Source organism: Muntiacus reevesi, chromosome 5 (genome assembly GCF_963930625.1).
Source record: "Muntiacus reevesi chromosome 5, mMunRee1.1, whole genome shotgun sequence".
Lineage (NCBI taxonomy): Eukaryota > Metazoa > Chordata > Mammalia > Artiodactyla > Cervidae > Muntiacus > Muntiacus reevesi.
In genome coordinates this window covers 105267425-105294836 of record NC_089253.1, presented here as the reverse complement: position 1 = coordinate 105294836, position 27412 = coordinate 105267425, and the positions used below count along the sequence as shown (strand labels likewise).

The 27412-nt window shown below is 38.2% G+C and overlaps 1 protein-coding gene and 1 pseudogene across 6 annotated transcripts in view; one reads left to right on the top strand and one right to left on the bottom strand.

The window, feature by feature from the left end:
* RASAL2 (RAS protein activator like 2) overlaps window positions 1–27412 on the bottom strand; it is a 383638-nt gene that overhangs the window by 133576 nt on the left and 222650 nt on the right. Inside the window, exon 1 of one of the 6 annotated variants that reach the window (XM_065936116.1) lies at window positions 21688–21709. The exons of 4 other annotated variants lie outside the window; for them this stretch is intronic. Coding sequence is in view for 1 of the 2 variants with exons in the window: in XM_065936115.1 (XP_065792187.1) it covers window positions 7640–7652 (13 nt within the window). In the remaining variant the exon portion in view is untranslated. Of the gene's footprint in view, window positions 1–7639; window positions 7774–21687; window positions 21710–27412 lie in introns of those variants that run through there. One more of the 6 variants, XM_065936115.1, reaches the window with a different exon arrangement.
* LOC136168706 (SREBP regulating gene protein pseudogene) lies at window positions 25605–26126 on the top strand (annotated as a pseudogene).

Sequence of the window (27412 nt, the reverse complement as noted above, 5' to 3'; positions counted from 1 at the left end):
TTGTGAAACCCCAAGCAGACAACCAACTACACCCTGCCCATACTCTGGTTCTGCATAAACTGAAATGATAAGTATTAATAGGTGTTGCTTTAAATTTTTAATGTATGGTTGTTAATAACAGCAATAGATAACTAATGTGGTATGCTGACATGAAAACATTAAGATTGAGTAAAGCTGATGAAATATGAATGGGCATGAATTTGAACAAACTCTGGGAGACAGTGGAGGACAGAGGAGCCCAGTATGCTACAGTCCATGGAGTTGCAAAGAGTCGGATATGACTTAGCAACTGAACAACAAGTGGAGAAGACTGTTGTAAATGAATACAGAAATAGAGCTAAACACATGCATTTTAATGATTCAGAACTGGCAGGATTAGAAGGAAGGGGGCGATTTACCTAAGAAGAGAAGAAAAGCAGGGTCAAGAATATATCATGTTTGTATTCTTGCAAAGAAAAAGAAGGAATTTAACATTTATTATCTTCTATTTACTTTGTTGGATACTTCCACATTCCACAGTGATGAAAAAGCTGTTTTAAAATGTTTATTTTTCTTCCAATAAAACAAGTAATCACATATCCTCTAAAGCACAGAAATGCTTTTAAAGCAAAATGATATTAAAGCCAAAGTACAGAAAACTCATTAAATTTGTATCATGAACTAATTAATAACTATATGTAAAAATTAATGTGCTTGGTATGAGTACATTTATATCTTTTGATATACTACAGTAATATATATATAAACTGTTACCACTATAAAATATTTAGGACATGAAAGTTAGTGTTTTATATGTCTCTGAGTGCTTAAGAATGGTACTTTGAAAGCTTATGGAAAGTCTGGTAGTTCTGTTTTTCACATCTTGCAGTTTTCTTTTGAAGATTCACTTACAAACCCAGTCTGTGTGAGACTTTCCCCATCTAACCCTTTAAATGACACCAAATGTAAATTTCCTGACTGCACACATAGACAGTTCAGGTTTAGCTCTGTTTTGTCCGACTCTTTGTGACCCCCACGGACTGCAGCATGCCAGGCTTCCCTGTCCATCACCAACTCCTGGAGTTTACTCAAACTCATGTCCATTGAATTGGTGATGCCATCCAACCATCTCATCCTCTGTCATCCCCTTCTCCTCCCGCCTTCAATCTTTCCCAGCACCACGGTCTTTTTAAATGAGTCAGTTCTTCCCATCAGGTGGCCAAAGTTTCAGAGCTTCAGCTTCAGCATCAGTCCTTCCAGTGTATATTCAGGACTGATTGCTTTTAGGATGGACTGGCTGGGTCTCGTTGCAGTCCAAGGGACTCTCAAGAGTCTTCTCCAACACCACAGTTCAAAAGCATCAATTCTTCGGCGCTCAGCTTTCTTTATAGTCTAACTCTCATATCCATACATGACTACTGGAAGAACCACAGCTTTGGCTAGATGGACCTTTGTCGGCAAAGTAATGTCTCTGTTTTTTAATATGCTGTCTAGGCTGGCCATAGCTCTTCTTCCAAGGAGCAAGGGTTTTTTCATTTCATGGCTGCAGTCACCGTCTGCAATGATTCTGGAGCTCCCCAAAATAAAGTCTGTTACTGTTTCCATTGCTTCCCCATCTATTTGCCATGAAGTGATGGGACCAGATGCTATGATCTTAGTTTTTCTTCAGAGTAGTTGTAAAAATCTATACTCTCATCAGCAGTGTGTTCTTCCTCTTGTTTCAGGTTCTTCTCTAGAATCCAAAACAATTCTTTAGGTTCTTGTTTTAGAATCTAGAACAACTCCTTTTGTTCTAGATCCTTGTCAACGTTTGTTTTTTTTTCCATTTTAGATATCCTGATGTAATATTGGTTTAAATTTGCATTTTCCTGATGAATAATGAAACTTTTCATATATTGAATAGCCATTTGGATGAGCTCTTTTTAAAAATGGGCTCTGAAGTTTTGCCTTTTTTTCACAGGTGCCCAGGAGGAGTTTGTTATGTATTATGTTTGGATATTAAAATTTAAAAATAATCTCTTTTTAGACTGTCAGAAAAAAATATAACATAAGCAACATCTGGATTAAACCTGAAGAGCCTTTAAAAAAAAAACAAACTAGTTTCTATCCTCCTGTAACATGGGTTTGACACAGGGAAAGAGAAAGAAAAACTCTATCTTTAAATATTTAATTCAAGAACTAAGCAAAATGAAAATGGTCTTATAATTTCTGACACTGGAAGAAACCTACTGGGAAGCTGTCATAAATCACAGTACTTTACAGCAATAAAATAGTCACATCCTTGAAGTTCACTATTTCTAGCTAATTAAAATTTCATTGTCAAATACATTTTGCAGTTTGTTCACATTTTACAGTTTCTCAGAAAACACACTTCTGAGAAAAACTGGTAAATAAATTGTTGGATTTTCTTTTTAAAAAGGACCAGAGAAAAGCCAGCCTTCTGGTTTTAAATACTCTTCCATTTACAAACAAAACAAATAAAACAAGCAACTTCTGAACTTTCTAAAAAGACTTCTGCCTTTTACATTTCAGAAAATTTGCTTTGAATAGTACATTTTGGTTTTGTTAATAAAAATGTTTCCAAGACAGACTTGTTTTCATTCTTTGTAATGACAGCAGTAACTCCAAGGCATTCTTCCTTACACCATGTTTTTGGTTTTGTTAATAAAAATGGTTAACACTGGCTCCAAATGGGGAAAAAGCTAATTCTTTGGAAAATTTATCTTAAAAAGCTGATCATCAAATACTAAGTGCTTATACTGTATTTATAAGAAAAGGAAATGAAGAAAACCAAAATTACTAAAAATATATTTCACAGTTTTAGCAACTGTCATGGGGCAAATATTTGCAAGTAAAATAATAGTACTCATAAAATAGAGTGATATTGTTTTAGGAAACTACTGTGATGTTTCACTGAGTTTCAAGTGGAGGCAAAAATGCTTCAAGAAAAATCTCAAGATGTATGTAAGCTAACTGTATTCAGTTCAGTTCAGTTGCTGTCGTGTCCGACTCTTTGCGACCCCATGAACTGCAGCACGCCAGGCCTCTCTGTCCATCACCAACTCCCAGAGTTTACCCCAACTCACGTCCACTGTATTACTGTGATACAATTCCTTTACCATATGCAGACTGTAATTCAATAATCTACTACTCTTTCTTTGAGTGATTTGTCCCCCACATTTTGAGAAAATGCTAAGAAATATAACCATACTAAACAAAGTCTTAGAAATGAGCTCATCATAATGAGCTCTTGGTATACAAAAGATGATTATCCTTCCCTGTTCATAGACATATCATGTCTTGTCCCGTCCTTTGACTGAGCAAACCCAATTCTTTCAAGTGGTTCTTTCTGCACTCCCTTTGACACATCACTCCTTTTTTTAAAAAAATGAAATAAATTATTTTATTTATTTACCTGACACTTTATGGTCTTGGAGAAGGAGAAGGCTACCCACTCCAGTATTCTGGCCTAGAGAATTCCATGAATTGTATAGTCCATGGGGTCGCCAACAGTCAGACACGACTGAGAGACTTTCACTCGCTTTATAGTCTAGGTGTTCCTAGAAAAGGGAATTCTTGTAGTAGGGACCCAAGCATCTTATCTTCTCCTATCTCACTGGAGAGGCCAGAAATCAAGTCAACTACACACAAATACAATCTAGCTAGAAAGTTACAGAGCAGAGTATTAAAAAGAGAATATCCATTTTTTTTAAGTCTTCATATTAACTAAAGGTAGTATTTATGAATAGTTAACTATTCAACAGTAGCATGCTGCTAAGGTTTTCAAAGGCAGTCTGTAGTCTGTGGAATTAAATGCAATAATACATCAGAGCAAGTAACCTGTCCAACAGGTTGACTACGCTAGGTGCCACCTGATCCTGAATGACACTGGCTTGATCCTGGCACCTAAACCTGCTTGCTTACTTTTGAAAGTCTAACAAAAGAGAGCATGCAGAACCAGGTCATTTTTCTTCTTCAAAGAAGAGAACTGTATTAACCTACACTAAGTTTACAACTTGTTATTTCAGCAATTCACTTATTTATTAAATACCTCAAACCTGAGAATGACAGAAATGTGGGATTTTATAGTCTCATTCTTGATAAGAACTCCTCACTGGCTCCCTCTTCATGTATTTAGGTTCAGAGAACTCTTCATTCAGCAGAATGGTAAGGTCTGAGTAGGGGCGAGCGAGGTACCAGAGAAGATAAGGGCGAGCAAGGTACCAGAGAAGATAAAGACCTTCATCTGAATTTTAATGACGATTCAGTAAGTCTCTCCTACTTGTCAAGTATATGCACAAAGAACATATTCTCAGTGGCAACGCTTTAGGCTCCCAAACACAAGCTGACATCATACCCATAATTACATGTGGAGCTTTGATAGACTGAATTCCGATTAGGGCGCGCACACGCACATAGACAGAAAGCCAAAAATAAAAACAAAAGGCAGCTGTATGCGGATTCACGCTGCTGAGTCATGACTCATTTTCTTGACTCACTGTTTACTAGGAAACGACAGGACACAATCAGTTATCCTCTCTCCGTGCTACAGAATTAGATAATTTAGAAAGTTTATGCAACTAAGTGCAAGAATCTTGTGAGCCTTATTTCACCACACAGCCACCGGCTTCTTCACAAAAACTGATATACAAGGGAACTGAAAACAAGAACCACCACAACCAACCACTAGAGAGCGTGAAAGAGCAGAAAGAACAAACCCAGTGTAACTCCTTCTTTAGAAGCTGCTGAAGGTCAAGGCTGGAGCAGAAGGGGAAACCCAACCATGTGTCCACCTAAACGGATTTCCAGAGTTTTGAGTAGCTAATCAGGTTACCTTTATGAGTAAAGAATTAATTTGATAATTCAGTGTTTTACACATCCAGCCTCAAGTTTCTGCCCCTTGGACTGTCCTTCATCTTTACTCTTGTTTATAGAGATTTCATTCTTACAACTTTAATGAGGATCCAGAACCCAGCATTATACCCCAAAAGTAGAAAGAAATTGCAGTGGGGAAGAAGTATTAATAAACCCGCTAAATGAGACAAAAGTTTTGATCAACTATACCCAAACTTTTATCAGAAAAATATCATGGCTATATTACAGAGCTCTTTACCTTTTTCGCAAATTTAATATATAAACTATATGGATATATATTTCATGAAAAAAATTTAGAAAAACTAGTATCAAGGAAAAAAAATCATGAGCAGTGAAAACGGGCCTGCCTTCAAAAACACCAATGGTCAAAAGAAAATTGTTTCACATACATAAGAGAATTTCTTTCCTCATGCCATTCATTTCATCCTACCCACTCCCTTCCCATTTACAATGTGACTTTAGTCATAAAATGGGCACCTTATTAGCACAAGTGCCTTTCAAAACATAAACCTGCATAATCTGACATCTGTATTCAGGAGAGAAAAAGGAGTCATGTGCTTCCTTCTAATATTTTTTCTCTTTCCAATACACAGTAGCAAATTTTATAATTATTAGATTGGTTAATAGTTTTTTTTTTTTCAACTCAGGTCAGTAAAATACCAGCAATAGATTAATCACCTGATTGTTTCTAACATGGGGAAATACACTAAGGTCAAAAGTCCATTTCTGTATGTCTGTCTAGCTATCCACCCAACCATCCACTCATCTATCATATATACACATAACATAATATACACGCATGTATCATGGCAGTCCTTTCACATACTTAGGCAGAATAAAAGATGAGAGAAAACTCCAAGCCCTGTGTAACACAACGTGAACACTGTTAAGTTGGACACAGCATTATGTCCTCATTCTCACAGCCATCAGTCCTCCTATAAACAGTGTGTTTTAATAATAGATTCGGCAGTAAGACAAACAGTCTCTTGTTTCCTACTGGGTGGAGAATGTCACTTTGTAATTTGATTTCCGATAGCCAAGAGCAGTAATGAAACTGTTCCTTACAACTTAACTGCTCATCACTCACAGACTTGTAAATCACAACCCCATTTACACAGACTTAGTCAAAAACTGGAATAGCAGGTCAAGCTTTAACACAAAAACACTACATCCCTTCACTGTGCTTGGAGCCAAATCAAGCTAACTTGTTCCCAGGGATTGTAAAGAGCCATGACAGATCCTTTTGACAGTGGCTATCTTTACTATTTAGCTCCCTAGAATAGTGTGGTCTCTCTCAACTCCACAATGGTCTCCAGAAAAATGGAAAGGGCAGCAACCTTTTCAGAGACTAAATGAAAATGTATGAAGACAGATGTTCACTGTCTGTTGTGACTCTCAAGATCCTCCACTTAAGTTACCCTTAAGCACATAATTCATGAGGTAAAGTAACAGAGGACCCTTACAAATGCAGAGAAACTGAGCTGCGTCTTGGATAAGGAAGCGACTGGTTCAAGCAGTTGGATAATTTTTAAATGTTATCTTACATTAAAAAAATACAAACATAGAAAAGGCACTGAATATGGGATAATGCTACCCCCCAAAAAAAGCTTTACTAACTTCAATTATACGGAAAATGACTAAGTCCCAAAGTCTTTAAAAGAGATTAAAATCAACTTGAATTTTAATTTCATATATAGGCATTTAGAATATGCTACAGCTATGTAATTATTTATATAAAAGCAACATACAAACTGCAGTCATTTTCCTTAACTGAAAACTGCTTTTTATTCTGATAAATACCAATACTTTGCATATATATTTTTGGTTTTGAATGAGTATATCAATGTTGATGACGTCCACCTGCCAACATCTCCTCCCCATAATATTTCAATCTAGATTTATGATGTATTTGGTCTTTAGGCAATAACTCATGGTACCTGAGCCAGTAGACACAGTATGGACAAAGTATAAAGCCTAAATGTAGCTGGTACCATGAAAAAAACCAGTAAACTGCAAATCAGGAGATCTGTATTTTTATTTCAATTCTGTTCTAATGCTGTGATCTTGAGCAAGCACCAAATCCCTTACACCTCAATATTCTCATTGAAAAGGAAGAGTGTGGACTGCAGTAGATGATGTCTCAAGTCTCTTTCAGATTTAACTTTCAATAAGCTAATTAGTTAAAGTTTCTGACGTCATCTACTGGCAAAGGATAGTAAAAGTCTACATTGGGGAAAAAAAAAAAAAGCAAGCAAAGTTCTCATTTGAACTCTTACTGCTGTCTATGGATCCAACTTGTTGAACTTGCCAAATGAAACAGATTTTACTACATGCTACTGAGATCCAGGCAAGACTGTTACATTATTATTAATGGTTGATGTATTTTGTCTCTCTCAGAGAGAAATGGGCTGTATCCATTCCTAGGTATCTTAGTATTTCATAAAGAATCTAGGGAAAGACTAGAATAAGCATCCACTTCAAATGATTAAAAGAACACGTAAATGTTGCAGTGTTAGTACTTTGCTATGATCACCACACCTTTAATTTATCTGAGTTTCTCAGAAGGCTATTTTTGATCTAGATTTTGTACTGGATGTTGACAGTCTCCACACAGTACTCCTGTGAACTCACAGTTAATGAAAACCAACCTTTTTTTTTTTTTTTTAAGCCGATAAGCACAAAAGTAAATAGTCATTTCATTTGTGAATTTTGAAAAAGCACAGATACCCTTTAAATACATACAAACTTTTAACTTCTGTCTCAGATGGATTCTAGGAACTCTTACCTGGGGTCTGCATTCCGTGAAGTTTCTGGGTGTTGCTAACATGATCTTTCCGGCATGCCAGTCAGAAACTCAAAACACTTTCTATACCGCACTAGCTGTGCTTGTTCACGCTCTGGCTCTCTCTCTCTGTTTTTTTGCTCCCGCTCAATGCCTCAGACAGATTGGAATGCAGAAAAGCCAGAGCCAACGCCAGTCAAACTCACCCTCCCAACCCCCCCTCTCCCCAGTTCTTTTGCTAGAGAGCACTGAACAATAGCTATCCTTCCTGCTCACAGCGTGTCTCTTTCACAGCACTGGGTGCAAGCAATCTAGTTCAGGAGAAGCAACGTGATTTACCAAGCGAGGTATTTCATTCACTTCTTCTGTCCCATGGGTGGATGTGTACATCTGTGAGTTTTAAGAAACGATTCTGTTTTTTTTTTTTTTTAAGCAATCTATTTCAAAATCTGTCCTGTTTTAGGAATAGAAATATAAAACAAATTTCAGAGATTCTTATTTTGAGTGTTATTGCTGAATTAAAATACAAACTTTTCAAAGTACAAAGCCCAGGGAAACATCTTACAGCTGATGTATGTATAGAAGTCTGTTAACACATATATTGCTATCTTAAAGTCACTCAGTGCATCACTTTATCACAACAGTAATATTTTAAATTTAGAAAAAGAAAAACTTAATTTCTTTGAAACTTTTCATTCAGGTCTTAAGCTAGAACTTCCTTTTAAAAATAAACTATAATTAAAAATTAATTTTATAAACAGAATGGTTCCTAACTGATTAGTCAGTAAGTGTGATGAAACTACAGATAGAATCAGTATGCTCAGTCATTGTTTTGGTTTGCTTGAAAATCTGACATATTTCTAGGGTTTGTTTTTCTCTACATTCCAAAAAAAGGAGGCAGGTCAATGATGTAATATTCATTATTGGTATGATGAGCTAACACACTATGCAGCTGCGTGGTTGCTGAGGTTAGCATGTCAGGATTGATCAATTAAAAAACTCACTCTTTGAATTACGGAGCAGATTCCACCTGCCACTTCAGACAGTGGAATAGGACAGACATGAGAGGAGCACAGTTTCAATCCGTTATCTTCCATTTAACAAACAGCTGATGGAAATACATTTATTTTATCTCTATTTATGTGTTTGTACATATATATATTAAATGTAATATATCTCTCATATACAATCAATATGTTTTCACACAGATATATTTGTATGTATGTACATATATGTGTGATAAACATGAATGTATATGTTTCTTTGGCACCCTATTTCCTCTCCCCTTTTTTCTAAATTCCAATGATGCATAGTCTCCTTTAATTCCATCATAATTTGATTTTAGTTATCAGGTTTCATTTTACTTCAAGGATCATAATACTCTAACACTGCATTTTCCTCTTTTACTTTGGGTTTCGTATTTCTACTTCAGAAGAACTATTCCTGTAAACCCTATGGCTACTCAAATAAGAATGATAGAGGGAGAAAAGATATAAACAAAACATTATACAGAAAGAACAAACTAAAAGTTTGATTATGAAGACTTAAGAGACCATAGACTCCCACGTTGCCCTCTATAAAACAAAACACCAACACCTCCTACCCTCTTCACACCCAGGTAAGCTTTAACCTTCGTCATTATTTGTCTCATATGTTTCGTTATTGTTTTAGTTGCCAAGTCATGTCCGACTCTTTTGCAATCCCATAGACTGTAGCCTTCATAGCTCCTCTGTCCATGGGATTCTCCCAGGCAAGAATACAGAAATGGGTTGCGATTTCCTTCTCCAGGGGATCTTTGTGACCCAGGGATCAAACCCATGTCTCCTGCATTGACAGGCAGGTTCTTTGCCACTGAGGCACCTGGGAAGCCCAGCCTCATTTATAATCAACCTTAAAGCAGTGCAAAGTACTGAGATTATTTTTACTTATTATTCCTCAGAACATTTTTTAAAAATAGGTAACGATTTCCGTCATTATCTCCAAGAGTTAGAGTCTACACGGTGAGACTAAATCATCAGGGAGAGAGATTTCAGCTCAACAAAAGGAAGTCAGAGCCACTGAAAGGCACTTTCCGAAGGGGCTGCCTGCTACAGAGACAGAGATTCCCTGACGCTTCCCGCACAGGGCGGCTGTCCATCTGATGAGTGGCTGCAGCAGCAGTTCTCAAACTACGCTACTGAACAACACTCAGGTTCTGAGGATAAAAAAGGACAGCGGGTTTCTCCGATGGTCCAGTGATTAAGAATCTGGCTGCCAGTGCGGGGGACACGGGTTCGATCCCTGTTGGGGGAAGATTCCATGTGCCGTACGTAAGGCACCTGGCACCGCACCCCGCAACTAACGAGCCTGCACTCTGCAACAAGAGAAGCCAGTGCAATGGGAGGCCTATGTACTTACAGCGAGAGAGCGGCCCCCTTGTGGCAGCTAGAGAGAGCCCGGGCACAGCAAAAATGACCCGGTGCAGCTAAAACTAAATTAATTAATTTAAAAAATTTAAAAGTCATTAGTCTGATTAAAAAAAAAAGAATAGCAATCTTTCCCAAAATGACAGAGAAAGTTCATGCATTCGATTTTCTCACAAGTGAGTTTTTTCTTCTTGAATATGTTTTAAAATGTTAGAATCTATTACTCTTAATTAACCTTAAAGATGCCTGGAACAGTTCCAAATTCAGATCAATAATGACATTTTCAGATATTTGAAGGTGAATTTGAACAATAATTTATTGAGTTCTGCAAAGAGCACTTTTAATACTACCTGGAGTTCTGATACTTGAGTAAACCTGAGAAGTACTCTCAAGGAAACAATTTTTTGCATATCCAAATATGACATTATTTCAACATTCTTCAAAGGATATTATACACCATATTTTATTATTCATATACTACATCTTTTTTACAAATATGCATTCCTATTTGTAATCTCCTGCTTTACGTCTTCCAGCCTTACTGTTTGTTGCTGCTTCTCTATCTAGAAGTTTCTTCCTTGCCTGGTCTGCCTGTCATACTCTTATCTACTCTTCAAAACCCAGATTTAAAATTATATTCTTAGGGTGGTTTACCTCATTTCCTATGCAGAGATGATTACATTCTCCTTTGTACTATTATTTTACTCTCTACTAGTTTCTTTTTCTTTATAGCTTTCATCATTATCTAACATTATACTTGTACTGATGTTTAATGTCTCATTTCACCATCAGAATATGAGGTAGATGAAGGGCTTGTTCTTGTTTTCAGCTTATCACTAGAGCCTAACACAGTGCCTGGCTTAACAGGTACATAATAAGTGATGCTTGGATGGATGGATGAATGAAAGAATATATTTCATTTACCAAACCTTTTTAAAGTACTTAGACTGAGGTGTGTGTAGAGTAACTTGAGGACACACACCATAGCAGATCCATTTTTCTGATGCCAGAAGCTAGCACTTCTATGTAAGTGACACAGGAATGTGTGAGTTCAAGTAACTAACTGAAGTCAATTGTAAGGGCAAACAGTCATTTCATCATTTACTCAATTAGGTCTGTCTTATACTAGGTGAAATCCTGATCCCTAGATGTTGACTTTCGAAGTAACTTTAAATGTCTGAACACACGGCCATGTGTCGTGCCGCAAAAGCCAGGGAAACACAGCTCCTGAGGTAGGGACTGGGGAGACCAAGAACATCTTCAACTACAACAGTAGGAAAGTGTTCTCTAAGAAGCTGGCGACCCCCGGGTAAATGGCTCATCCTCTAGCCCCAAACTCAAGTTACAAAGTAACTGAAATCCATGTCCATGATGAATATCCCTCGTGGGTTTTAAGAGTCTTGTAGAGTGTGAAGAAGGTTTGAAATGATATAATGGATCACACAAGATGTACCCTTAAGTCAGCACCCAGAATCTTCATTCTGATTAGATGAAGGCACTTGAGCCATTTTATTTCTGCAAATAGCCACTATTTTGTCAATATCTGGTTTTACATTTCTCCCCATACACACAGTTTGATAGGGTTGTCTTGACTAACCCATTTTACACTGTCATGAGCAAACTCTGTACTTAATAATAGTTCCATTAGGTTGAACTACATGAAAATGCCATTTTTCAAAAGTCAAAAACAGTCAAATATCAGTAATGATCAAATGAATAATATGAAAGTTTCAAACACTGGATGAAGGGTTGGAATAGATAATTTTAAATGTCTTTTCTGATTCTGAAAAGCCATATTATAATTCAAACAGAAATAAGAGCTAAATCAAATTCAAAATTTGGTCATCATCTTGTCAAACTATGGTTCTATTATAACTTAACATAGCACTTTCTTCTTGTCCTTCTTGGAACTGGTACAGTGTCTGCCCACAATAAATGCTTAGTAAATATTTGCTAAATAAACAAATGGCTTGAAAACAGGTATAAGTAGACTACTGAAGACTGTATCTATGTGACTTCCCAAGCTCAGAGTCAACAAATATTGGTTTTGTTTTCAGAAGGCTAGGATATTTTTTTCTTGGAATGAATCAATCAAATAGTATGTTTTATGAACTTTAAAGACTATGGATAGTGTATTTTTTCCCTACCCTTTACAAAAGTAATTAGGGAATTCTGACTTTGGTACAGGTATAGACATCACTGTGACAGCCATTTGTTATTGCTTTTTAGTTACTAAGTTGTGTCTGACTCTGCAATTCCAAGGACTGTAGCCCACCAGGCCTCTCTGTCAATGGGACTTTCCAGGCAAGAATTCTGGCGTGGGTTGCCATTTCCTTCTCCAGAGGAATCTTCCTGACTCAGGGATCAAACCCATGTGGTAAATAAGCTGCCTTTACCAGCTTCTTTACCACTGAGCCACCTGGAAAGCCCCATGACAGCCATTAAGAAAGTCTAAAACCATAGGTGCATGATTTTCTGAAAATTAAAGGGCACAAAAATTAAGCAGTTGAATATAATGAAGTTACTTGCACATCCATTTTCTTATTAACAAATTTAAAAATGAGCAAACAAAAAATCCTGTTAATATATGTTGTCTCCTCTTCCAAGCAGATACACATACCAACAGCAGTCAAACTGAGGTGTACATCACTCTACATGCATGCGAAGGTGTGCATCACTCTATATGCACACTCCCTCTTCTGAACAGATAGATGATCAGAAACACAGCTTCCTCTAACCACAAACACAGTTTCTTTTAATGTCTCCTCAAAAACCAGACTAACATTCTGATGCTGTGGCCTTCCCACTGCATTCTTTTTGGAGTTCGTATTAGAAAAGGAAATCATTGTTTATAACTGGAATGACAAATATCACAGTCACCCACTTATTCAAAAATACCATTGAAATGCTAATTTTTATTTCATTTTATTTGTATATGATGGGACCACAAGGCAAACTTCTCTTTTGATTAAAAAAAAAAGGCGTTATAGGGACCGAGGACCTGTGAGTCGGATGGTTAGCAAACACTCACAAGTGCTTAGAGAAGGCACATGCCACACAAGTGACCAATCTGGTGGCTGCACAATGTTCCTACAACTCCTGGCTAGGCATGAGAGCACTGCCTTGCTTTTCCAGCAAAGATGATTTAGTAGATTGCAGTTGCTTACCTGAAGTGGCCACTGGCCAGGAGAAAGCATTACAAAGAGCAGGCAAAACTCACACATCAGTCACCTTTCTCAACAGTCAGGCTCTTATAGAAATAGGACCGTATTTCAAAGGAAACAAACAAACAAACAAAAAAAAAACCTATGTAGAAAACTCCAAGCAAATCTTTTTCTACTTTCAGTGTATGAGTAAACAACATACGATGGAAACAAAAGCAACACTTCTATTTCTATGAAAAAATTCATTAACAAACAACAAAAAGCAACTAAAAGCATTCTGGGACAGGGCTGGATATTAATGGAGATCTCAATGTGTTCACAGAGCCAAGGACATGCCTATGACATTGGCTCTCCTCATTTAAGAGCTTCAACTGAACTTTAATAAAGCCATCAAAAACTAATTTTCTTCAGTGCCTTTGAAAATATAACTATCTGCTCAGCTTGTTAAGCTCATCTACTGTCACAACTGAAAAATTTTTAGTCCACTTTCCCCATATAATGCAGATAACATTTGGTTTCAGTAAAAGTATGTCATTAGGCATTTGCTTTAGCCTTAATTTAAAGAATATTTGCAAGTGTAGGTTACTGTTTTGATAAACCTACTTATGAAAAGCAAAAAATATTATGGTACAGTCATATTTTGCATATCACTGACACGATAACGTATACATGTACTATAATATCCAAATACTACTGCATCTTGCAGGTTAAGTGGACTTTATTTATTACTTCCATTATTCTCTTACAACTATCTGAAGCAAGCTAAAGTCTAGTAGAACTGCAAGAGATATATTGTGAAGCAGAGGACATCCAAATGGACAACGGACACATGAAAAGATGCACAATATCACATCAGCAGAGAAATGCAGATCAAAACTACAGTGAAATATTATCACCTCACACCTGCCAAAATGGTCATCATCTAAAAGACAAGGGGAAGAAGTTCTGGTAAGGATGCCATTAAAAAAAAAAAAAAAAAGGAACCCTCATACACTACTGATGGGAATATAAATTGGTTCCATAGTATGGAAAACAATATGAAGGTTCCTCAAAAAGTTGAAAGCAGGTCTACCATATAGTCCAGTAACTCCACTATTGAGTACATACCCAAAGGAAATGAAAACAGTGTTTTTAAGAAATATATACACTCCCACACTTATTGCAGCTTTATTCACAATATTCAAGATACAGAAACAACCTAAATGCCCATCAACAGATGAATGGATGAATACGATATGGTTTATATACCAATGAATTATTATTCAGCAGTAAGAAAGAAGGATAGCCTGACATTTCTGACAACATGCAAGGATCCTGAACACAGTTTGATAAGTGAGGTAAGTCAGACAGAGAGAGACCAATACCATATGACATAAGCATATATGTGAAATCTAAAATGTCAAACTCAAAAAATCAGATAATAATGGTGGTTACCAGGGGATGGGTTTGAGGGGATAAAACTGATGTTTAAGGGTACAAACTTGCAAAGGATAGTGTTTAAACAGGCCACAGTGATCTAATGCACATATAATAAATACAGGCAACAAAACTGTATCACAATTACATAAGGTGATAGTGTAACAATGGCTATCATGTTACAATACATAAATGTTATCAAAGTAACATGTTGTACATCTTAAATTTATACAATATTATATGTCAAAAAGATTCTGTTTATTAAAAGATGGTTCAGATTATTTTTTAATAGAAAATCCATTCCCCAAAGAAAACTTAAATCCTTAAGCAAGGGGGAAATTAATCAGTGGCACTTCTATTCAGTACTTCTGAACCATTAGGATGATGACAGTAATAAAAATTAGACCCTTTTATTCTAGGCTCCAAGAGGGCAACTCTATCCTATTTTATGATATTAGTCTTTTTACATTTTCATTTTAAATATTACATTTTGAAATACATATACATTCCCCCTATTTTTTGAGAAGGGTTATATTTGAAAGTTCCTAAGTAATAATATGAGATTTTTATCTTATTTTAAAAGCTGAGATGAATGATCTGCCAAAATGTAAAACACTATGGATATGAAAATAACTCCATAAATAATCATTTTTTTGGTTTAGAAAATATCAGTAAATATAAAAAATAACTTCAAGAAGTTAAAACTTTCTTCTAAATATCTGTACATACAGTTAAAGAAATTTATAATTATCAAATAAAGTTCTACATAATAAGAAATAAGTTAGTCTTCCAGAAAAGGTAAACACCATGATAGAAAAGGCATAAATTATGAGACAAGGCACACAGTCAATTTTAAACCAGCAATCCTACCAAAAAACAACAAACAAAAAAAATACCATGTGGTTCAGCAACTAAAACACTACATTCAAGGATTTACCATCTGCTTTAATAACAATTTTTTCTATCCGTCACAGTGGATAACATATTTTCTCTTGGCAATAAAACACGGCATCTAAATTTACTAATGCTGAAGCTAAAAACCATTGAAAAACTTGAAAATCATCTCTGAGAGATTTGTTTCAGTGACAGTAGTGATGTAACCCAATAAAAAACAAAAAATTTGTTTTTTTAAACATATTCAAGAATTAACGATTATATACTTGAACTATATTCTTTAACCTATCTTCAACAGTGGTTACTATCAATAGATAAATCTGCCCTAGGATGTAATAAAATCAGAGCATACATGGCTTGGGTTTTTGAATGAACTTAAATCTAAATAACCTGTTTAACATACTGGTCTTTAAATGTCATATTGATAGAAGAAATGAGTGAAAAAGAGCTATATTTCAGGGAAGTCTGATACTTAACTGTTAATTTACTGGGGTTACAAATTGAGAGATAAAAGAGAGGTTAATGAATTTGCTAAGGAAATAGTCACTGGTGACTAAGGACAGATTCGCACTCCCATTAGTAGATCTCTCAGGAGGCTATCCAGAGAAGTAACAACAGGGATGTCTGTGTATGAGAACTGGAAATATTCCTTTCCCCCTCATGTTAGGAAATAAATACAGTGGCTTCTATTCCATTGGCAAAACAAAGGCCACAACACTGACTTTAATTAAGGATATACTTTGTCCTTAGAGAAGTTTCAGGAGAAAATGAGTTTGTAAAACATAATTATTACAGATCATGCTTTACCCTGTACTATCAGCTGTCACATACTTTAAATAATCATTCAAAAACATATAAAACATTCAAAATTTCTTAAGACATTTATGATACATATTTTAAATTCTACACCATACCCAAGCAAACGTGAAATTAAAAAGAATATGATGAATTGGAAAATGCTGTAAACATATAGTGCATCCCTGTTCACTGTTTAATTAGACTCAATATTTATTGAGTGCTATTAAGTGCTGAACATGTTCTTGGTAAAGAAGTTCTCTAAATGATGCGTGAAGTTGCATCTTTAGTAAACAGAATTTCATTCATCACAGTTATTCCCAAAACTGCCAGCAGCAACAAAAACCTTCATATTCTGTTTTTATATTTTTGAATAAACTACTGCACATTATTCTCCACTAAGTGACAGTAAAACAGACAACTCTGCTAATAAATTTATTTTTTTTATGGTATAAGGAAATAACCATTGACAGCGTCATAGAACCCCGGAGCAGAGGACTCTTCCTCTTTTGTTCATCACTCCAAGGCAAGCAGCAGAAAGAGCATAGAGGTTCATAGGACTAACTCTAGGGCCAGATCACCAGGTTCAAATACCAGCAGTGCCATTCACTACTTACAGAAGTCCTGGAAAAGCCCCACCTTGGTTTCATTAAATATTTAAAAAGCAAACAAACAAGGATAATAATAGTACCTAGCTAATAGAGTTTAGTAAGTAAATATTTATTTGCCAAGTGCTTAGAATAATCCTGGCACAAACCACTATATAAGAGTTTGTTAAAACAAAATAAAAATAGTATTTTGTGTGTTTGTGTGAGGGAGGCTGTAAAAGGCAGGAGGGGGGCGGGGTTGTGTGAGAACAATTAAAATCATTCATCCCTGATTTGACATGGCATCTTTCCTTCGAAAAGCTTTGTGATAAATATCTGTATGGATTTCTTCATTTACCAGCTATCATTTACAAGCTATCATTGCCGTAGACTGTCTAAATTGTTTTCTTTTCCTTCCATTTACGCTTTCCTTCCGTTTTTACCCTTAATTCTTTGATCAGAGAACACTTTTAATGCGTTTATAACATGATCTAGCATACACTCCCTGCAACTGCCATCAGGTGATAAAATCTGTGAAAGGAAAGGAAAGTGAAGTCATTCAGTCATGTCCGACTCTGTGTGACCCCATGGACTGTAGCCTACCATGCAGACTTCAGTGCTGAGGCACACAGGGCTTAATTGCTCTGTGGCATGTGAAATCTTCCCCAACCAGGGATTGAACCCAGGTCCCCCACATTGGCAGGTGGATTCCCATCGTGCCTTCACTTTAGCAGCTAACAACATTTATATTTTTTCTGCCGCAAATGACTCTGATAAGGCAATTTAGTCAACAATATTATCAACCAAAATACATTAACATATAATAAACACTGATCTAAATATAACTGGAGACAGATTTTTCCTATACTATTAATAGCAAGAAGTATATCCAGAGTGGTTGAAAGAAAGGGTGTTAAATTTTGTCAAATTAATTTTGGGGTGTGTACTTCATTTCTGATTACATTTTTACTATCTGTGACTTTTTTTTAATGAAAGGAGCTGTTTTCATGAAAAATCTGGAATGTAGAATGCTTGTCATGGTCTATTACACAATACATAATTTATACTTAAAGTCTGAAATTTCAGTGCCCTACTTAAAAACTAGTTGGCTTTTAAATATGTTCAGACATTGACTTGTTTGGAACTTAAGATTTTTTTTCATAGAAAATATAGCAAAACTGACTGAAAAAAGGAAACAAACATTCAGTGAGCACCCAATGTGTGCCAGCATTCTGCTGGGGAACTTAATTTTAAAATCCTTTTTTATAGAACCCTATAAAGTAGTAACTATCATGCTGATTTTACACATTCAGAGAAGGTTGTTTCCTTAAATTACACATTACTTTATTAATAGATGTACATTATGGGAAAAATAACAACTCTACTTAAAATCAAATAAGCTAATAAAAAAACCCCAGCAGCCCACCAAAGGCATTCTTTCTTTTAATTTTTAGCCTTTTCTTATGGCATTTATCTCAACATTTCTAAATAAAACCTGGTGCTGTAAGAATATTATCCAGAAAAGTTGAGATTAAATTGAGAAGTGCCTAAAACCCTTCTATCACCTTATTCCAATTTGGACTGGACACTCTCTCAGCTCTCCAGCTGCCATCCCGGGACTTCCTTCCACCAATATTTTGGGGATTTTCTCTGTCGTCTTCTTGTCCTTTTCGATCTTCCCCTTCTGTCACTTGATAGATCATGTAGCTTGAAATACAGTTTCAGTTTAGAAGTCATGTTCAGTTGGAACTTTAACAGCACTACTCTGTGGTCTTAGCCTCCAACATCACTGTCAAGAACTCGATGCCACTTTTATTCAAATGTTGTATAGCATAATTTTATTCCTGTTTTCAATTCCTGAAAACTCTTAGAAGGTCTTCCTCATGAAAGATGCTTTGAAATTTCCCAAAGATGTGCTTTGAAATAGGTGTTTATTTATTCACTATGCTGAGTGCTTTGTAGACTCATTTAATGTAGAAACTCATAACCTATCTACAATTCTGGCAATTTTTCTTTCAGATCTTGACAAAACATCCCTTAAGTAGTGCTGTTTTTCTCTGGTTGTCTCCTACAGAATAACGATCTTCTGCCCCGTTCCCCACTATACCACTCTCTAGATTCTGTACCCCACCTCATTCCTACCCACCCCATTGTCTTCCTGCCCTTTATGCCTTCAGATTCAACAACAGATCATGATGTTATTAATTACAGTCTCCATGGCATTTTAACAGTTTTCTTATATCCAGTTTCTAATTTAAAAACACTTTTTAGCCTCAAGAATCCTTTTCAATATTGTCCTCAAGAATTGTCCTTTTCAATATTCCCCTTCTGTCACTTGACAGATCATTTAGCTTGAAATACAGTTTCAAAAATACACCTTCAAATATAAATGGGCACTAGGATACACTGTGCTTTTACAAAAGCTACTAAGAGGTCCTCAGTGAAAGCAACTAAACTTGGATATACAAAAATATTAAAATTTTAAAAAGGGTTTGGTAATTTTTAAGTTTCATTCCAAACAGAGAAGAAATGTTAGTTAGAATGAGATTATTCTATTTACGTGGACATTATTACTGCAACAACCTGGTCCTTCAGTAAGACACTTCCAAGGTGTGTATGGTGGTGTGACAACGGTACTGCAATAAGACTAAATCTTGGTGTCCCCCCAAAATTTATGTGTTGAAATTCTAACCCCCAGCATGGTGGGATTAGGAGTGGGGGCCTCCAGGAGGTAATTAGGTGATGAGGGAGGAGTTCTCATGAACAGAATTGGTACCCTTATAAAAGGGACCCCAGAGAGCCTTCTTCCCACCATGAGTTAGCATACAGGAAATCAACAGCCTGCAACCCAGAAGAGGGCCCTTAGCAGACATTAAATCTGTTTGCTGTTCAAACCACCCACTCCATGGTATCCTCTTATCACAGTGGGAACTGATTAAGGCAAGTAATAATATGATACAGGAATATATTATTTAGGCATAAATACAAAAGAGTAGAAGTCAAACTCACTGTTAAGTCTTAGGAAAGCTTATGAAAATTTTAGTATAATTCTAATTTATTAACCAAAGAAACACATCTAGTTACAAAAGGCTCATCTTTACCAATGACCCTATGCTACATCACTTATGTCAAACGTTATTAGAAGAGGCCACGTTTTCCCCTCACTCCTATTCTTCAAGGGGTTTCTTTTTTGGGAGGCTTATCTACCACTGTGGAACTTTCTAGCTTTCAGCGGCTACTCCAAGGCTATTTTTATCTGTTTTTTGTGTACTGCTGATGACAGTCTTCTTGTAAATATATTTTTCTCTCTCTTACTTTCAGTCACTCCCAATGTATTGTTTCACTGGCTCCCTTCCTAGATCATCTGGTTCCTAACACACATCTGGATACTTCCTACAATTTCCACTTTTAAAAATTAACTACAAAAGGTTTGTTTAAATATGCTTTTGATTCTGATGGCACTACTTTGACTAAAGTAAAAGGGAAAAAACTGAAAGACCTCTAAGTTGAAAAATAAACTGACATAAAATAATAATCTGTATCACCAGTTCTCTTTCTATTTCAAGTTTCTTTTATTTCCTTCCCATCCCAAGAATTCATCTTCTTTTTATTGTTTTCTACCTTGAGTTTATCTTGTCATTTTCTACTCTGCAGAATTAGAAGAAAAAAAAAATCAAAACACAATCAAAACTATTTTGCAAACAAAAGAAAAAGATGAAAAAAATGGGAATTTCCTGTTGTGATATATTAACTATCAATTAAAATGGAAAACAGTTAACCTGTAAATTTCTGAAGACAAAGAAAAAGAAAATAGGCTATACATTTCACAGTAAAGAGATTAACCAGAACAATCCAACAGACACAACAGCTTTATGAGAAACAGGAACTTCCTCTCTTAAGCATTGTTACTACAGAAATTAGATGACAGGTGAGTGCCAAGAGCAGGCACATGTGTGTGCTCAGTCACAAATCTGTGTTGGGCTCCTTGTGACCCCATGATCTGTAGCTTGCCAGGATCCTATGTCCGTGGAATTTCCCAGGCAAGAATACTGGAGTTGGTTGCCGTTTCCTCTTCCAGGGGATTTTCCCAACCCAGGTATGGAACCAGTATCTCCTGCATTGGCAGGTGGGTTCTTTTACCACCGAGCCACCCGGGAAGCCCATAGGGTCATAACAAAACAGGTTTCATCCCTGGAGGCAGCTTCAGTCTGTTTTGGACACAAACACAACTAGATGTTCCATTTATCTGATTTACAGATCCTTCTGTTTGAAATATAAACTAAAAAGGCTTTTGTAAGTAGCTGAGTTAAACCTATTCCCTGCTTCTCCCCGCTCTCCAAAAAAAAAAAGAAAAGAATGGGGAGGGATGGAAGAGGAAACAGAGAGAAGGAGAGATGGGAGATAGGGGAGAGAAAGAGAGACCACTGGTGCAACTAAAGCAAGCAGTGTTTAGATAATTTTGCTCAACTTATCCAAATCATATATTTTTTCATTTTGGAAAAGTTCCTATAGCAGTCAAAAGCCAAGATTAAGTCTCAAAATTAAACCTCAAGATGCACTATAAACAACTCCACTCCCATCTTTCTACCTCAAGTTACATAACAGAATGGTGAATTACGGCTGTACTTTAGAAGAAAGGAATTTGCCAAACTGTGTAAGTAAAAATGGAAAAACAAATGAGTAAAGTCATGAGATACAGAGACAGGATGTTTTCTAAGATGCCACACCTCAAATTTCTTTATTGGGTTAATCTGAACCTGTCCAAGCAAAATGAGAAACATAACACTTACTCCATTATCTCACTGGTCCCATGGCTTTGTAAGAGTCAGAAAGAATTGAAGTTTGTCTCAAATCAAAATTTATGTTGTTGGTCTTGCATTCTTCTTTCAAACCACAATAAAAATCTCATTGGATAAGGAAGCTGAGGCTGAGGTTAAGGATGAGAAGAGGTGGAATTTGAAGCCAGTTAGGGTAACTTCAAACCTTGTGCCATTTCCACTGCCCATGAGTGCTTCTAATAAAGCAACGCTTCCAGAGAGAACAGAGAGTTCCAATCACAGGCATGCACTTTCTTTCCTACCACAGTAAACTTCCTATCTATGAAGTAACTGCTAAATCTGCTCTTGCGATTTTGATACGCTAATTTATCTTACAACCGAAACTCCAACAATAGCACACACATTTGTGCTATCAAGTTGCAATGCAACATAAAGAATAAATTGTCTGAACTTCCCTGGTGGTCCCGTGGTTAAGAATCTGCCTGCCAATGCAGAAGACACAGGTTTGACTCCTGGTCCAGAAAGATTCCATACGCTGCAGGGCAACTAAGCCTGAGAGCCACAACTACTGAGCTAGTGCACCTAGAGCCCATACTCCACAACAAGCGAAACCACTGCAAGGAGAAGCCCTCACACCGCAACTAGAGAAAGACTGTATAGAGCAATGAAGACAGTCAACTACAAACTGGCACTTAGCAAGTGCATCGCCAACAACTGAACAACAAAGGCATTTGCCACCTGCCTCCACGGAGATTGAACCCCATGCTGCCATGGCTGTTGACCTTCAACAACCCTCAAGGGAGTTCAGGGTGGAGTGAGGCACTCTGTGCTCCAGGGAAATTGGTGAGACAGGTCTTTACATAGTTGGATGTTTTCCGGAACATATTTCATGATCTCAATCCTTTCATCTCCTCAGATCTAGAGAAGCACTAAACCCCTTCATGGCGACATCAGATCCTCATGACTAACAAAAAACCTGTTGTAAAATGAGTGCTTCATGGTATTGAACTCCCCCTTCACCAAAACTTTATATATTGACTTTCCCCCACTGCTGCTTTGAAGCAGTCTCTCAGAGCTATGCTACCTCCCGGGCTGCAGTCCTCATTTTGCCCCAAACAAAATTTAACTCGCAACTCTGAAGTTATACATCTTTTTTTAGTCAACAAGACTCGGTGCAGCAAAAAATAAAATAAATTTTTTAAAAAGATCATTTTCTGTTATTAAAAGGATGTATTTTCTCTTACCATTTGGTATAGGAGCAAGATAATATTTAATAAAAGCTATTTACTACTAACAAAATCGTTTAGACAAAAAAAAGCATAGGTGTCATGCTCACGACCACCACTATGGTTACAATATCAACTAGCATGCATGCTATATCACTTCAGTTGTGTCTGACTCTTTGCGACCCCATGGACTGTAGCCTGCCAGGCTCCTCTGTCCAGGGGATTCTCCAGAATAGAATACTAGAAGTGATTGCCATGCCCTCCTCCAATCAACTAGCAGGACAGCCCAGGAGATCAGATCTGACATCTGCAGCCAGGCACAGAGTGCTCCGACCTGTTAACACGGACGAAGGTGCATACCAACTTCGCACTTATCAGAACCAACAGTGTGACTGCAATAACTGTTTATAGTCCTTGTGGCCACGCAATGATGCTAATTCTCTGATTTCATTCCAAAAATATTTCTCTGAAGTGGATGTGGTTTTCCCTGCGGCGGGGCTAGAGGGAAAGAATATTTCCCACAGCTAAGATTATCTTTTACTTTGAAGTGTCTCACCTGAAAAAGTCAAGCAAGGGTTTCTCTAATGTGTCTCATGTCAGTCATCTGCTCAACAATCAGTCACTCACTTATTCTGCAACAATGCACAAAACCTGCCAGTTGCCATGACAACACCAAACTGAAGCTACAGTCTTGTCAACTAAGAAGTTCCAATCTAGTAAAGAAGATACACACCAACAGCTTATTAAAAGGGTAAGGACATACATTCTGTATTAGACGTAAAAGAGAAACTGCTTATCAGAGATAAATGCTGTGAATTCTGATTAGTGGAATAAGGGAAACAATCGCCAAGAGGAGACATCTAACTGGGCCTCAGGACAAATGTGATTATCACAGATGAGGGAAGTAGAATGGGAGAACACAGCAAAACAATCAGGCTGATGGCCCAATGTGAGCAGAAGCTCAAGTATGAGAATGCCTGGGGAACCTGAAGTAGACCTGTGAGCCCAGAGAACCTAGAGAATCTGTGATGGGTAAAAAAAAGATGGTGTGAGACAGTCAAGTCGGGTCAGAACACAGAGAACCTTTAGTGTCATTGCAAATTCTAATTTTATCCTATAGACAACAGAGATCCTGTAAAAAGTGTTTAGAGAAATAAAGTAATATGAGACTTTCCTGATGGTCCAGTGGCCAAGACTCCACCCTCCCAATGCAGGGGGCCTGGGTTCGATCCCTAGTTAGGGAACTAGATCCCATATGCCGGTGCAGCAACTAAAGACCCCGCATGCCCCAAGGAAGACCAAAGACCCCGTGTTCCACAACTAAGACCCAGCACAGCCAAATAAATAAGTAAATATTTAAGAGAAAAGAAAAAAAAAAAAAAAAAGACCCAACAACAACTTAAAAAAAAAAGAAAAAAGAAAAGAAATATGATTCAAGTAGGGCTTTTAAGAAGATAATGCTGAACAAGCAATGAAAGGAGATACATAGAAAGAAGAAGAGAGAACCCAGAAGAGATACAATGGATAGTTATTAAGATATCTATGTAGAAACAAATGAGTAAGTTAAAGTTAGGAGGACTAGAAGGATGGTGGGCATTTAGCAGAAATTCAATCATATGAGAACAACAGGCTGTAGGGGAGGGAGAGGGTGAAGAAGGGAATTACAGAAAGAAAATGGCTTCAGTTTTGAACATTCCAGTAAAGATGTTCAGATGACCAATTGGGAATTCAGGTCTGCAACTGAGAAATTAAAGCCAGAAATAGAGACTTAAAAGTTATTAGAACCAAGGTAGCATTTAGAAACATGAAAACAGGGTAAGTCATCTACAGAGAAAGGACAAAGCAAGCAGAGAATGGTAAGGATAAGACTTTACAAAAAGGGAAACGGTAAAGAAGGTAGGGTGTGGGAGAAACACAACCGATAGAGAAAAAATGTTGCGCAAGACAGAACTCTAAAGAGGGGAGGGGAGTCCGTCATTACAAACTCTGAAGAGAAAGAGTGCAAAGGACAGCAGTTTGGGAACTCACCACATCTCTGATATGACTGGAAATTTCAGGGGGGGATGAAATCAGATTTCAGGGTTCAGAACAGAATTATCAGGTAGTGAGCACAAATAAATTGCTTTCAGAAAAGGCTGATGAAGACCTGAGATAGCCTCTAAGTGTCCTAACTTCTAGTCAGTTCTAGAACCAGTTAACACAGTAAAAACTTAGAATCTGCTTGTGACTAGTGTTAGCCACTCAGTCATGTCTGACTTCATGCGACCCCATGGACTGTAGCCCACCAATCAGGCTCCTTTGTCCATGAGAATCTCCAGGCAAGAATACTGGAGTGGGCTGCCATCCTCTTCTAAGGGGTTCTTCCCAACTCAGGAATCAAACCTGAGTCTCCTGCATTGGCAGGCGGATTCCTTACCGTCTGAGCCACCAGGGAAGCCCTAGGGCATGTTGCCTCCCTGTTGGGGAATCCAAACCCTGGTCTCCCACGTGACAGGCTGGGATACTCACCACTACACTATCGTGGATGGCATGTGTTAAGTCAGTCAGTGAGAGAGCAGAACTGGGAGTGACTCAAGTATGCTACTTTGTTGTTGACTTATCTAGCTTCTAAAATAGAGGGGACCGTGTCCCCTTGAGCCATGGGGCTGCTGGCTGTGTAGCGGCCCTGCCACCCAGGCCCAGGGCCCAGCCCACTCTGACAGGATGATAAACCTGGAGGCCACAATGTGGCATCGGGTCTTGCGGGAGAGGGGGGTGCTCGCCCTGGTCTTCCGGCCTTTGCTCCTCTACTTCCTCAGCAGCACCTTCAGGCGGGAGCAGAGGGCGGTGAGAGACGGGAATCTCCCCCAGGGCCAAGGCCATGATCAGCCCGTCCCATGGCAAGCACAGCTTACCTGGGGCAGTGGCAGCCAGTCCAGCAACCAGCGCAGAGCTCCAGTCACGGGGAGCACCTCATCACGGACGAACGCGGCTGCGTCTGTGAGGGGAAAGCTTTGCTGGTGGGTGGCTGTGACAGCAGTGTCTCTGCCCCAAAGCAGTACTCCTGTGGTGACTGCTCGGCCCGCGGCTGGGGAGCCCAACGGGCAGCTTCTCCTGGAGCGCTTCCTCAGCAGCGACACTCCCGAACCTCTCAGGGCAGTCGAAGACCACTTTGAATTGTGCTTGGCTAAATGCAGGACCTCAGCCCAGCCTCTTCAGGGGTGGGCCTTGAACACCCTGTCCTGACATCTAACACCGTCTAGAGACTCAGATGCTCTTCCCATCTCATCCTGAGCCAACCTTCTAGCAGCTTCCTTCCTAGTGGTATATGGAGACGCTTGTTTACCTGTGTGGGGACACCGTCTTCACCAGAAATTCTGCCTTGTTGTCCTGGAGGGTTCTGTCCTCACGTCCCATGCCCCTGTTGAAATGACTGCTCTGCTCAACCATGGACAGCGGGAGCCTCAGGAAAGTCACCTGTGGCGTGGCCTCCTCCTTTTCTGTCACAGAAACCCTATCTTAAGGCAACTCCTAAGTAGAGATACACCTCACAACTGCCTCTAAGTGCTGGTCCTTTATTGCTTTCAACTCCAAGAAATGCGACGTACAGATATTCAGTTTCCCCGTGATTTACAGAGAAGAACAAAACTCAAGTTTCCATCAAGGTGCCTTAAAAGACTCACATCTACCCTCCGTGGGTGCTGGATATGAAGGCGGGTGGTCCACGTGCTCGCGGTGCTCCTGTGTTACCAGTATGACACTAACCCTCTCTGGTCAAGATCGAGAGTCTATGGTCTTCAGATCAAGATGTCATATGCCCCTGAATAGCAACGCTCTTTGCCCTCTGGAGTCACGTTACCACACGCTATTCTTTCTCAGAGCCCCACACTAACCCCAATACTGGGCAAGGTCTTCCTTGCTCTTTTTTGGTTGTTCAGCTGTTGCCCTTGTAGCAGGGCCCAAGCCCGCTTTCAGCATTTTTTATCTCAGCACAGCTTTTTCCTTGGGCCTTGTTTGCCTTCCTATATATTTCTGCAATCTGTGCAGTGGAAATTTCCCTTAAATCCCTCCTATTACTTCCCTGGTGGCTCAGTGGCAAAGAATCTGCTTGCCAATGCAGGAGACACATGAGACGTGGGTTCTATCCCTGGGTCTGGAAGATCCCCTGGAGGAAGGCATGGGAACCCATCTTGCCTAGAAAATCCCATGGACAGATGAGACTGGTGGGCTACAGTCTGTGGGGTCACAAAGAGTCAGGCACTACTGAGCATGGGGAAAACACACACACCCCTTCTCATACTTCTCTTCCCAAAGTAGTCTGTCCCCCGAAGTCAGCTTTCTTAGACGGTGAACTGCACACACACACACACACACACACACACAAAATTACTTCTCACGCTTATCTTCCCAAAGTAGACTGTCCCCCTAACTCAGCTTTCTTAAAGAATGAACTGTCTGACAGTTGTTTGGCAGTTGTTTTTTAGTGTCAGATCCCAGAAAATCTATTCAGTTCACATTGGACTTTTCAGATT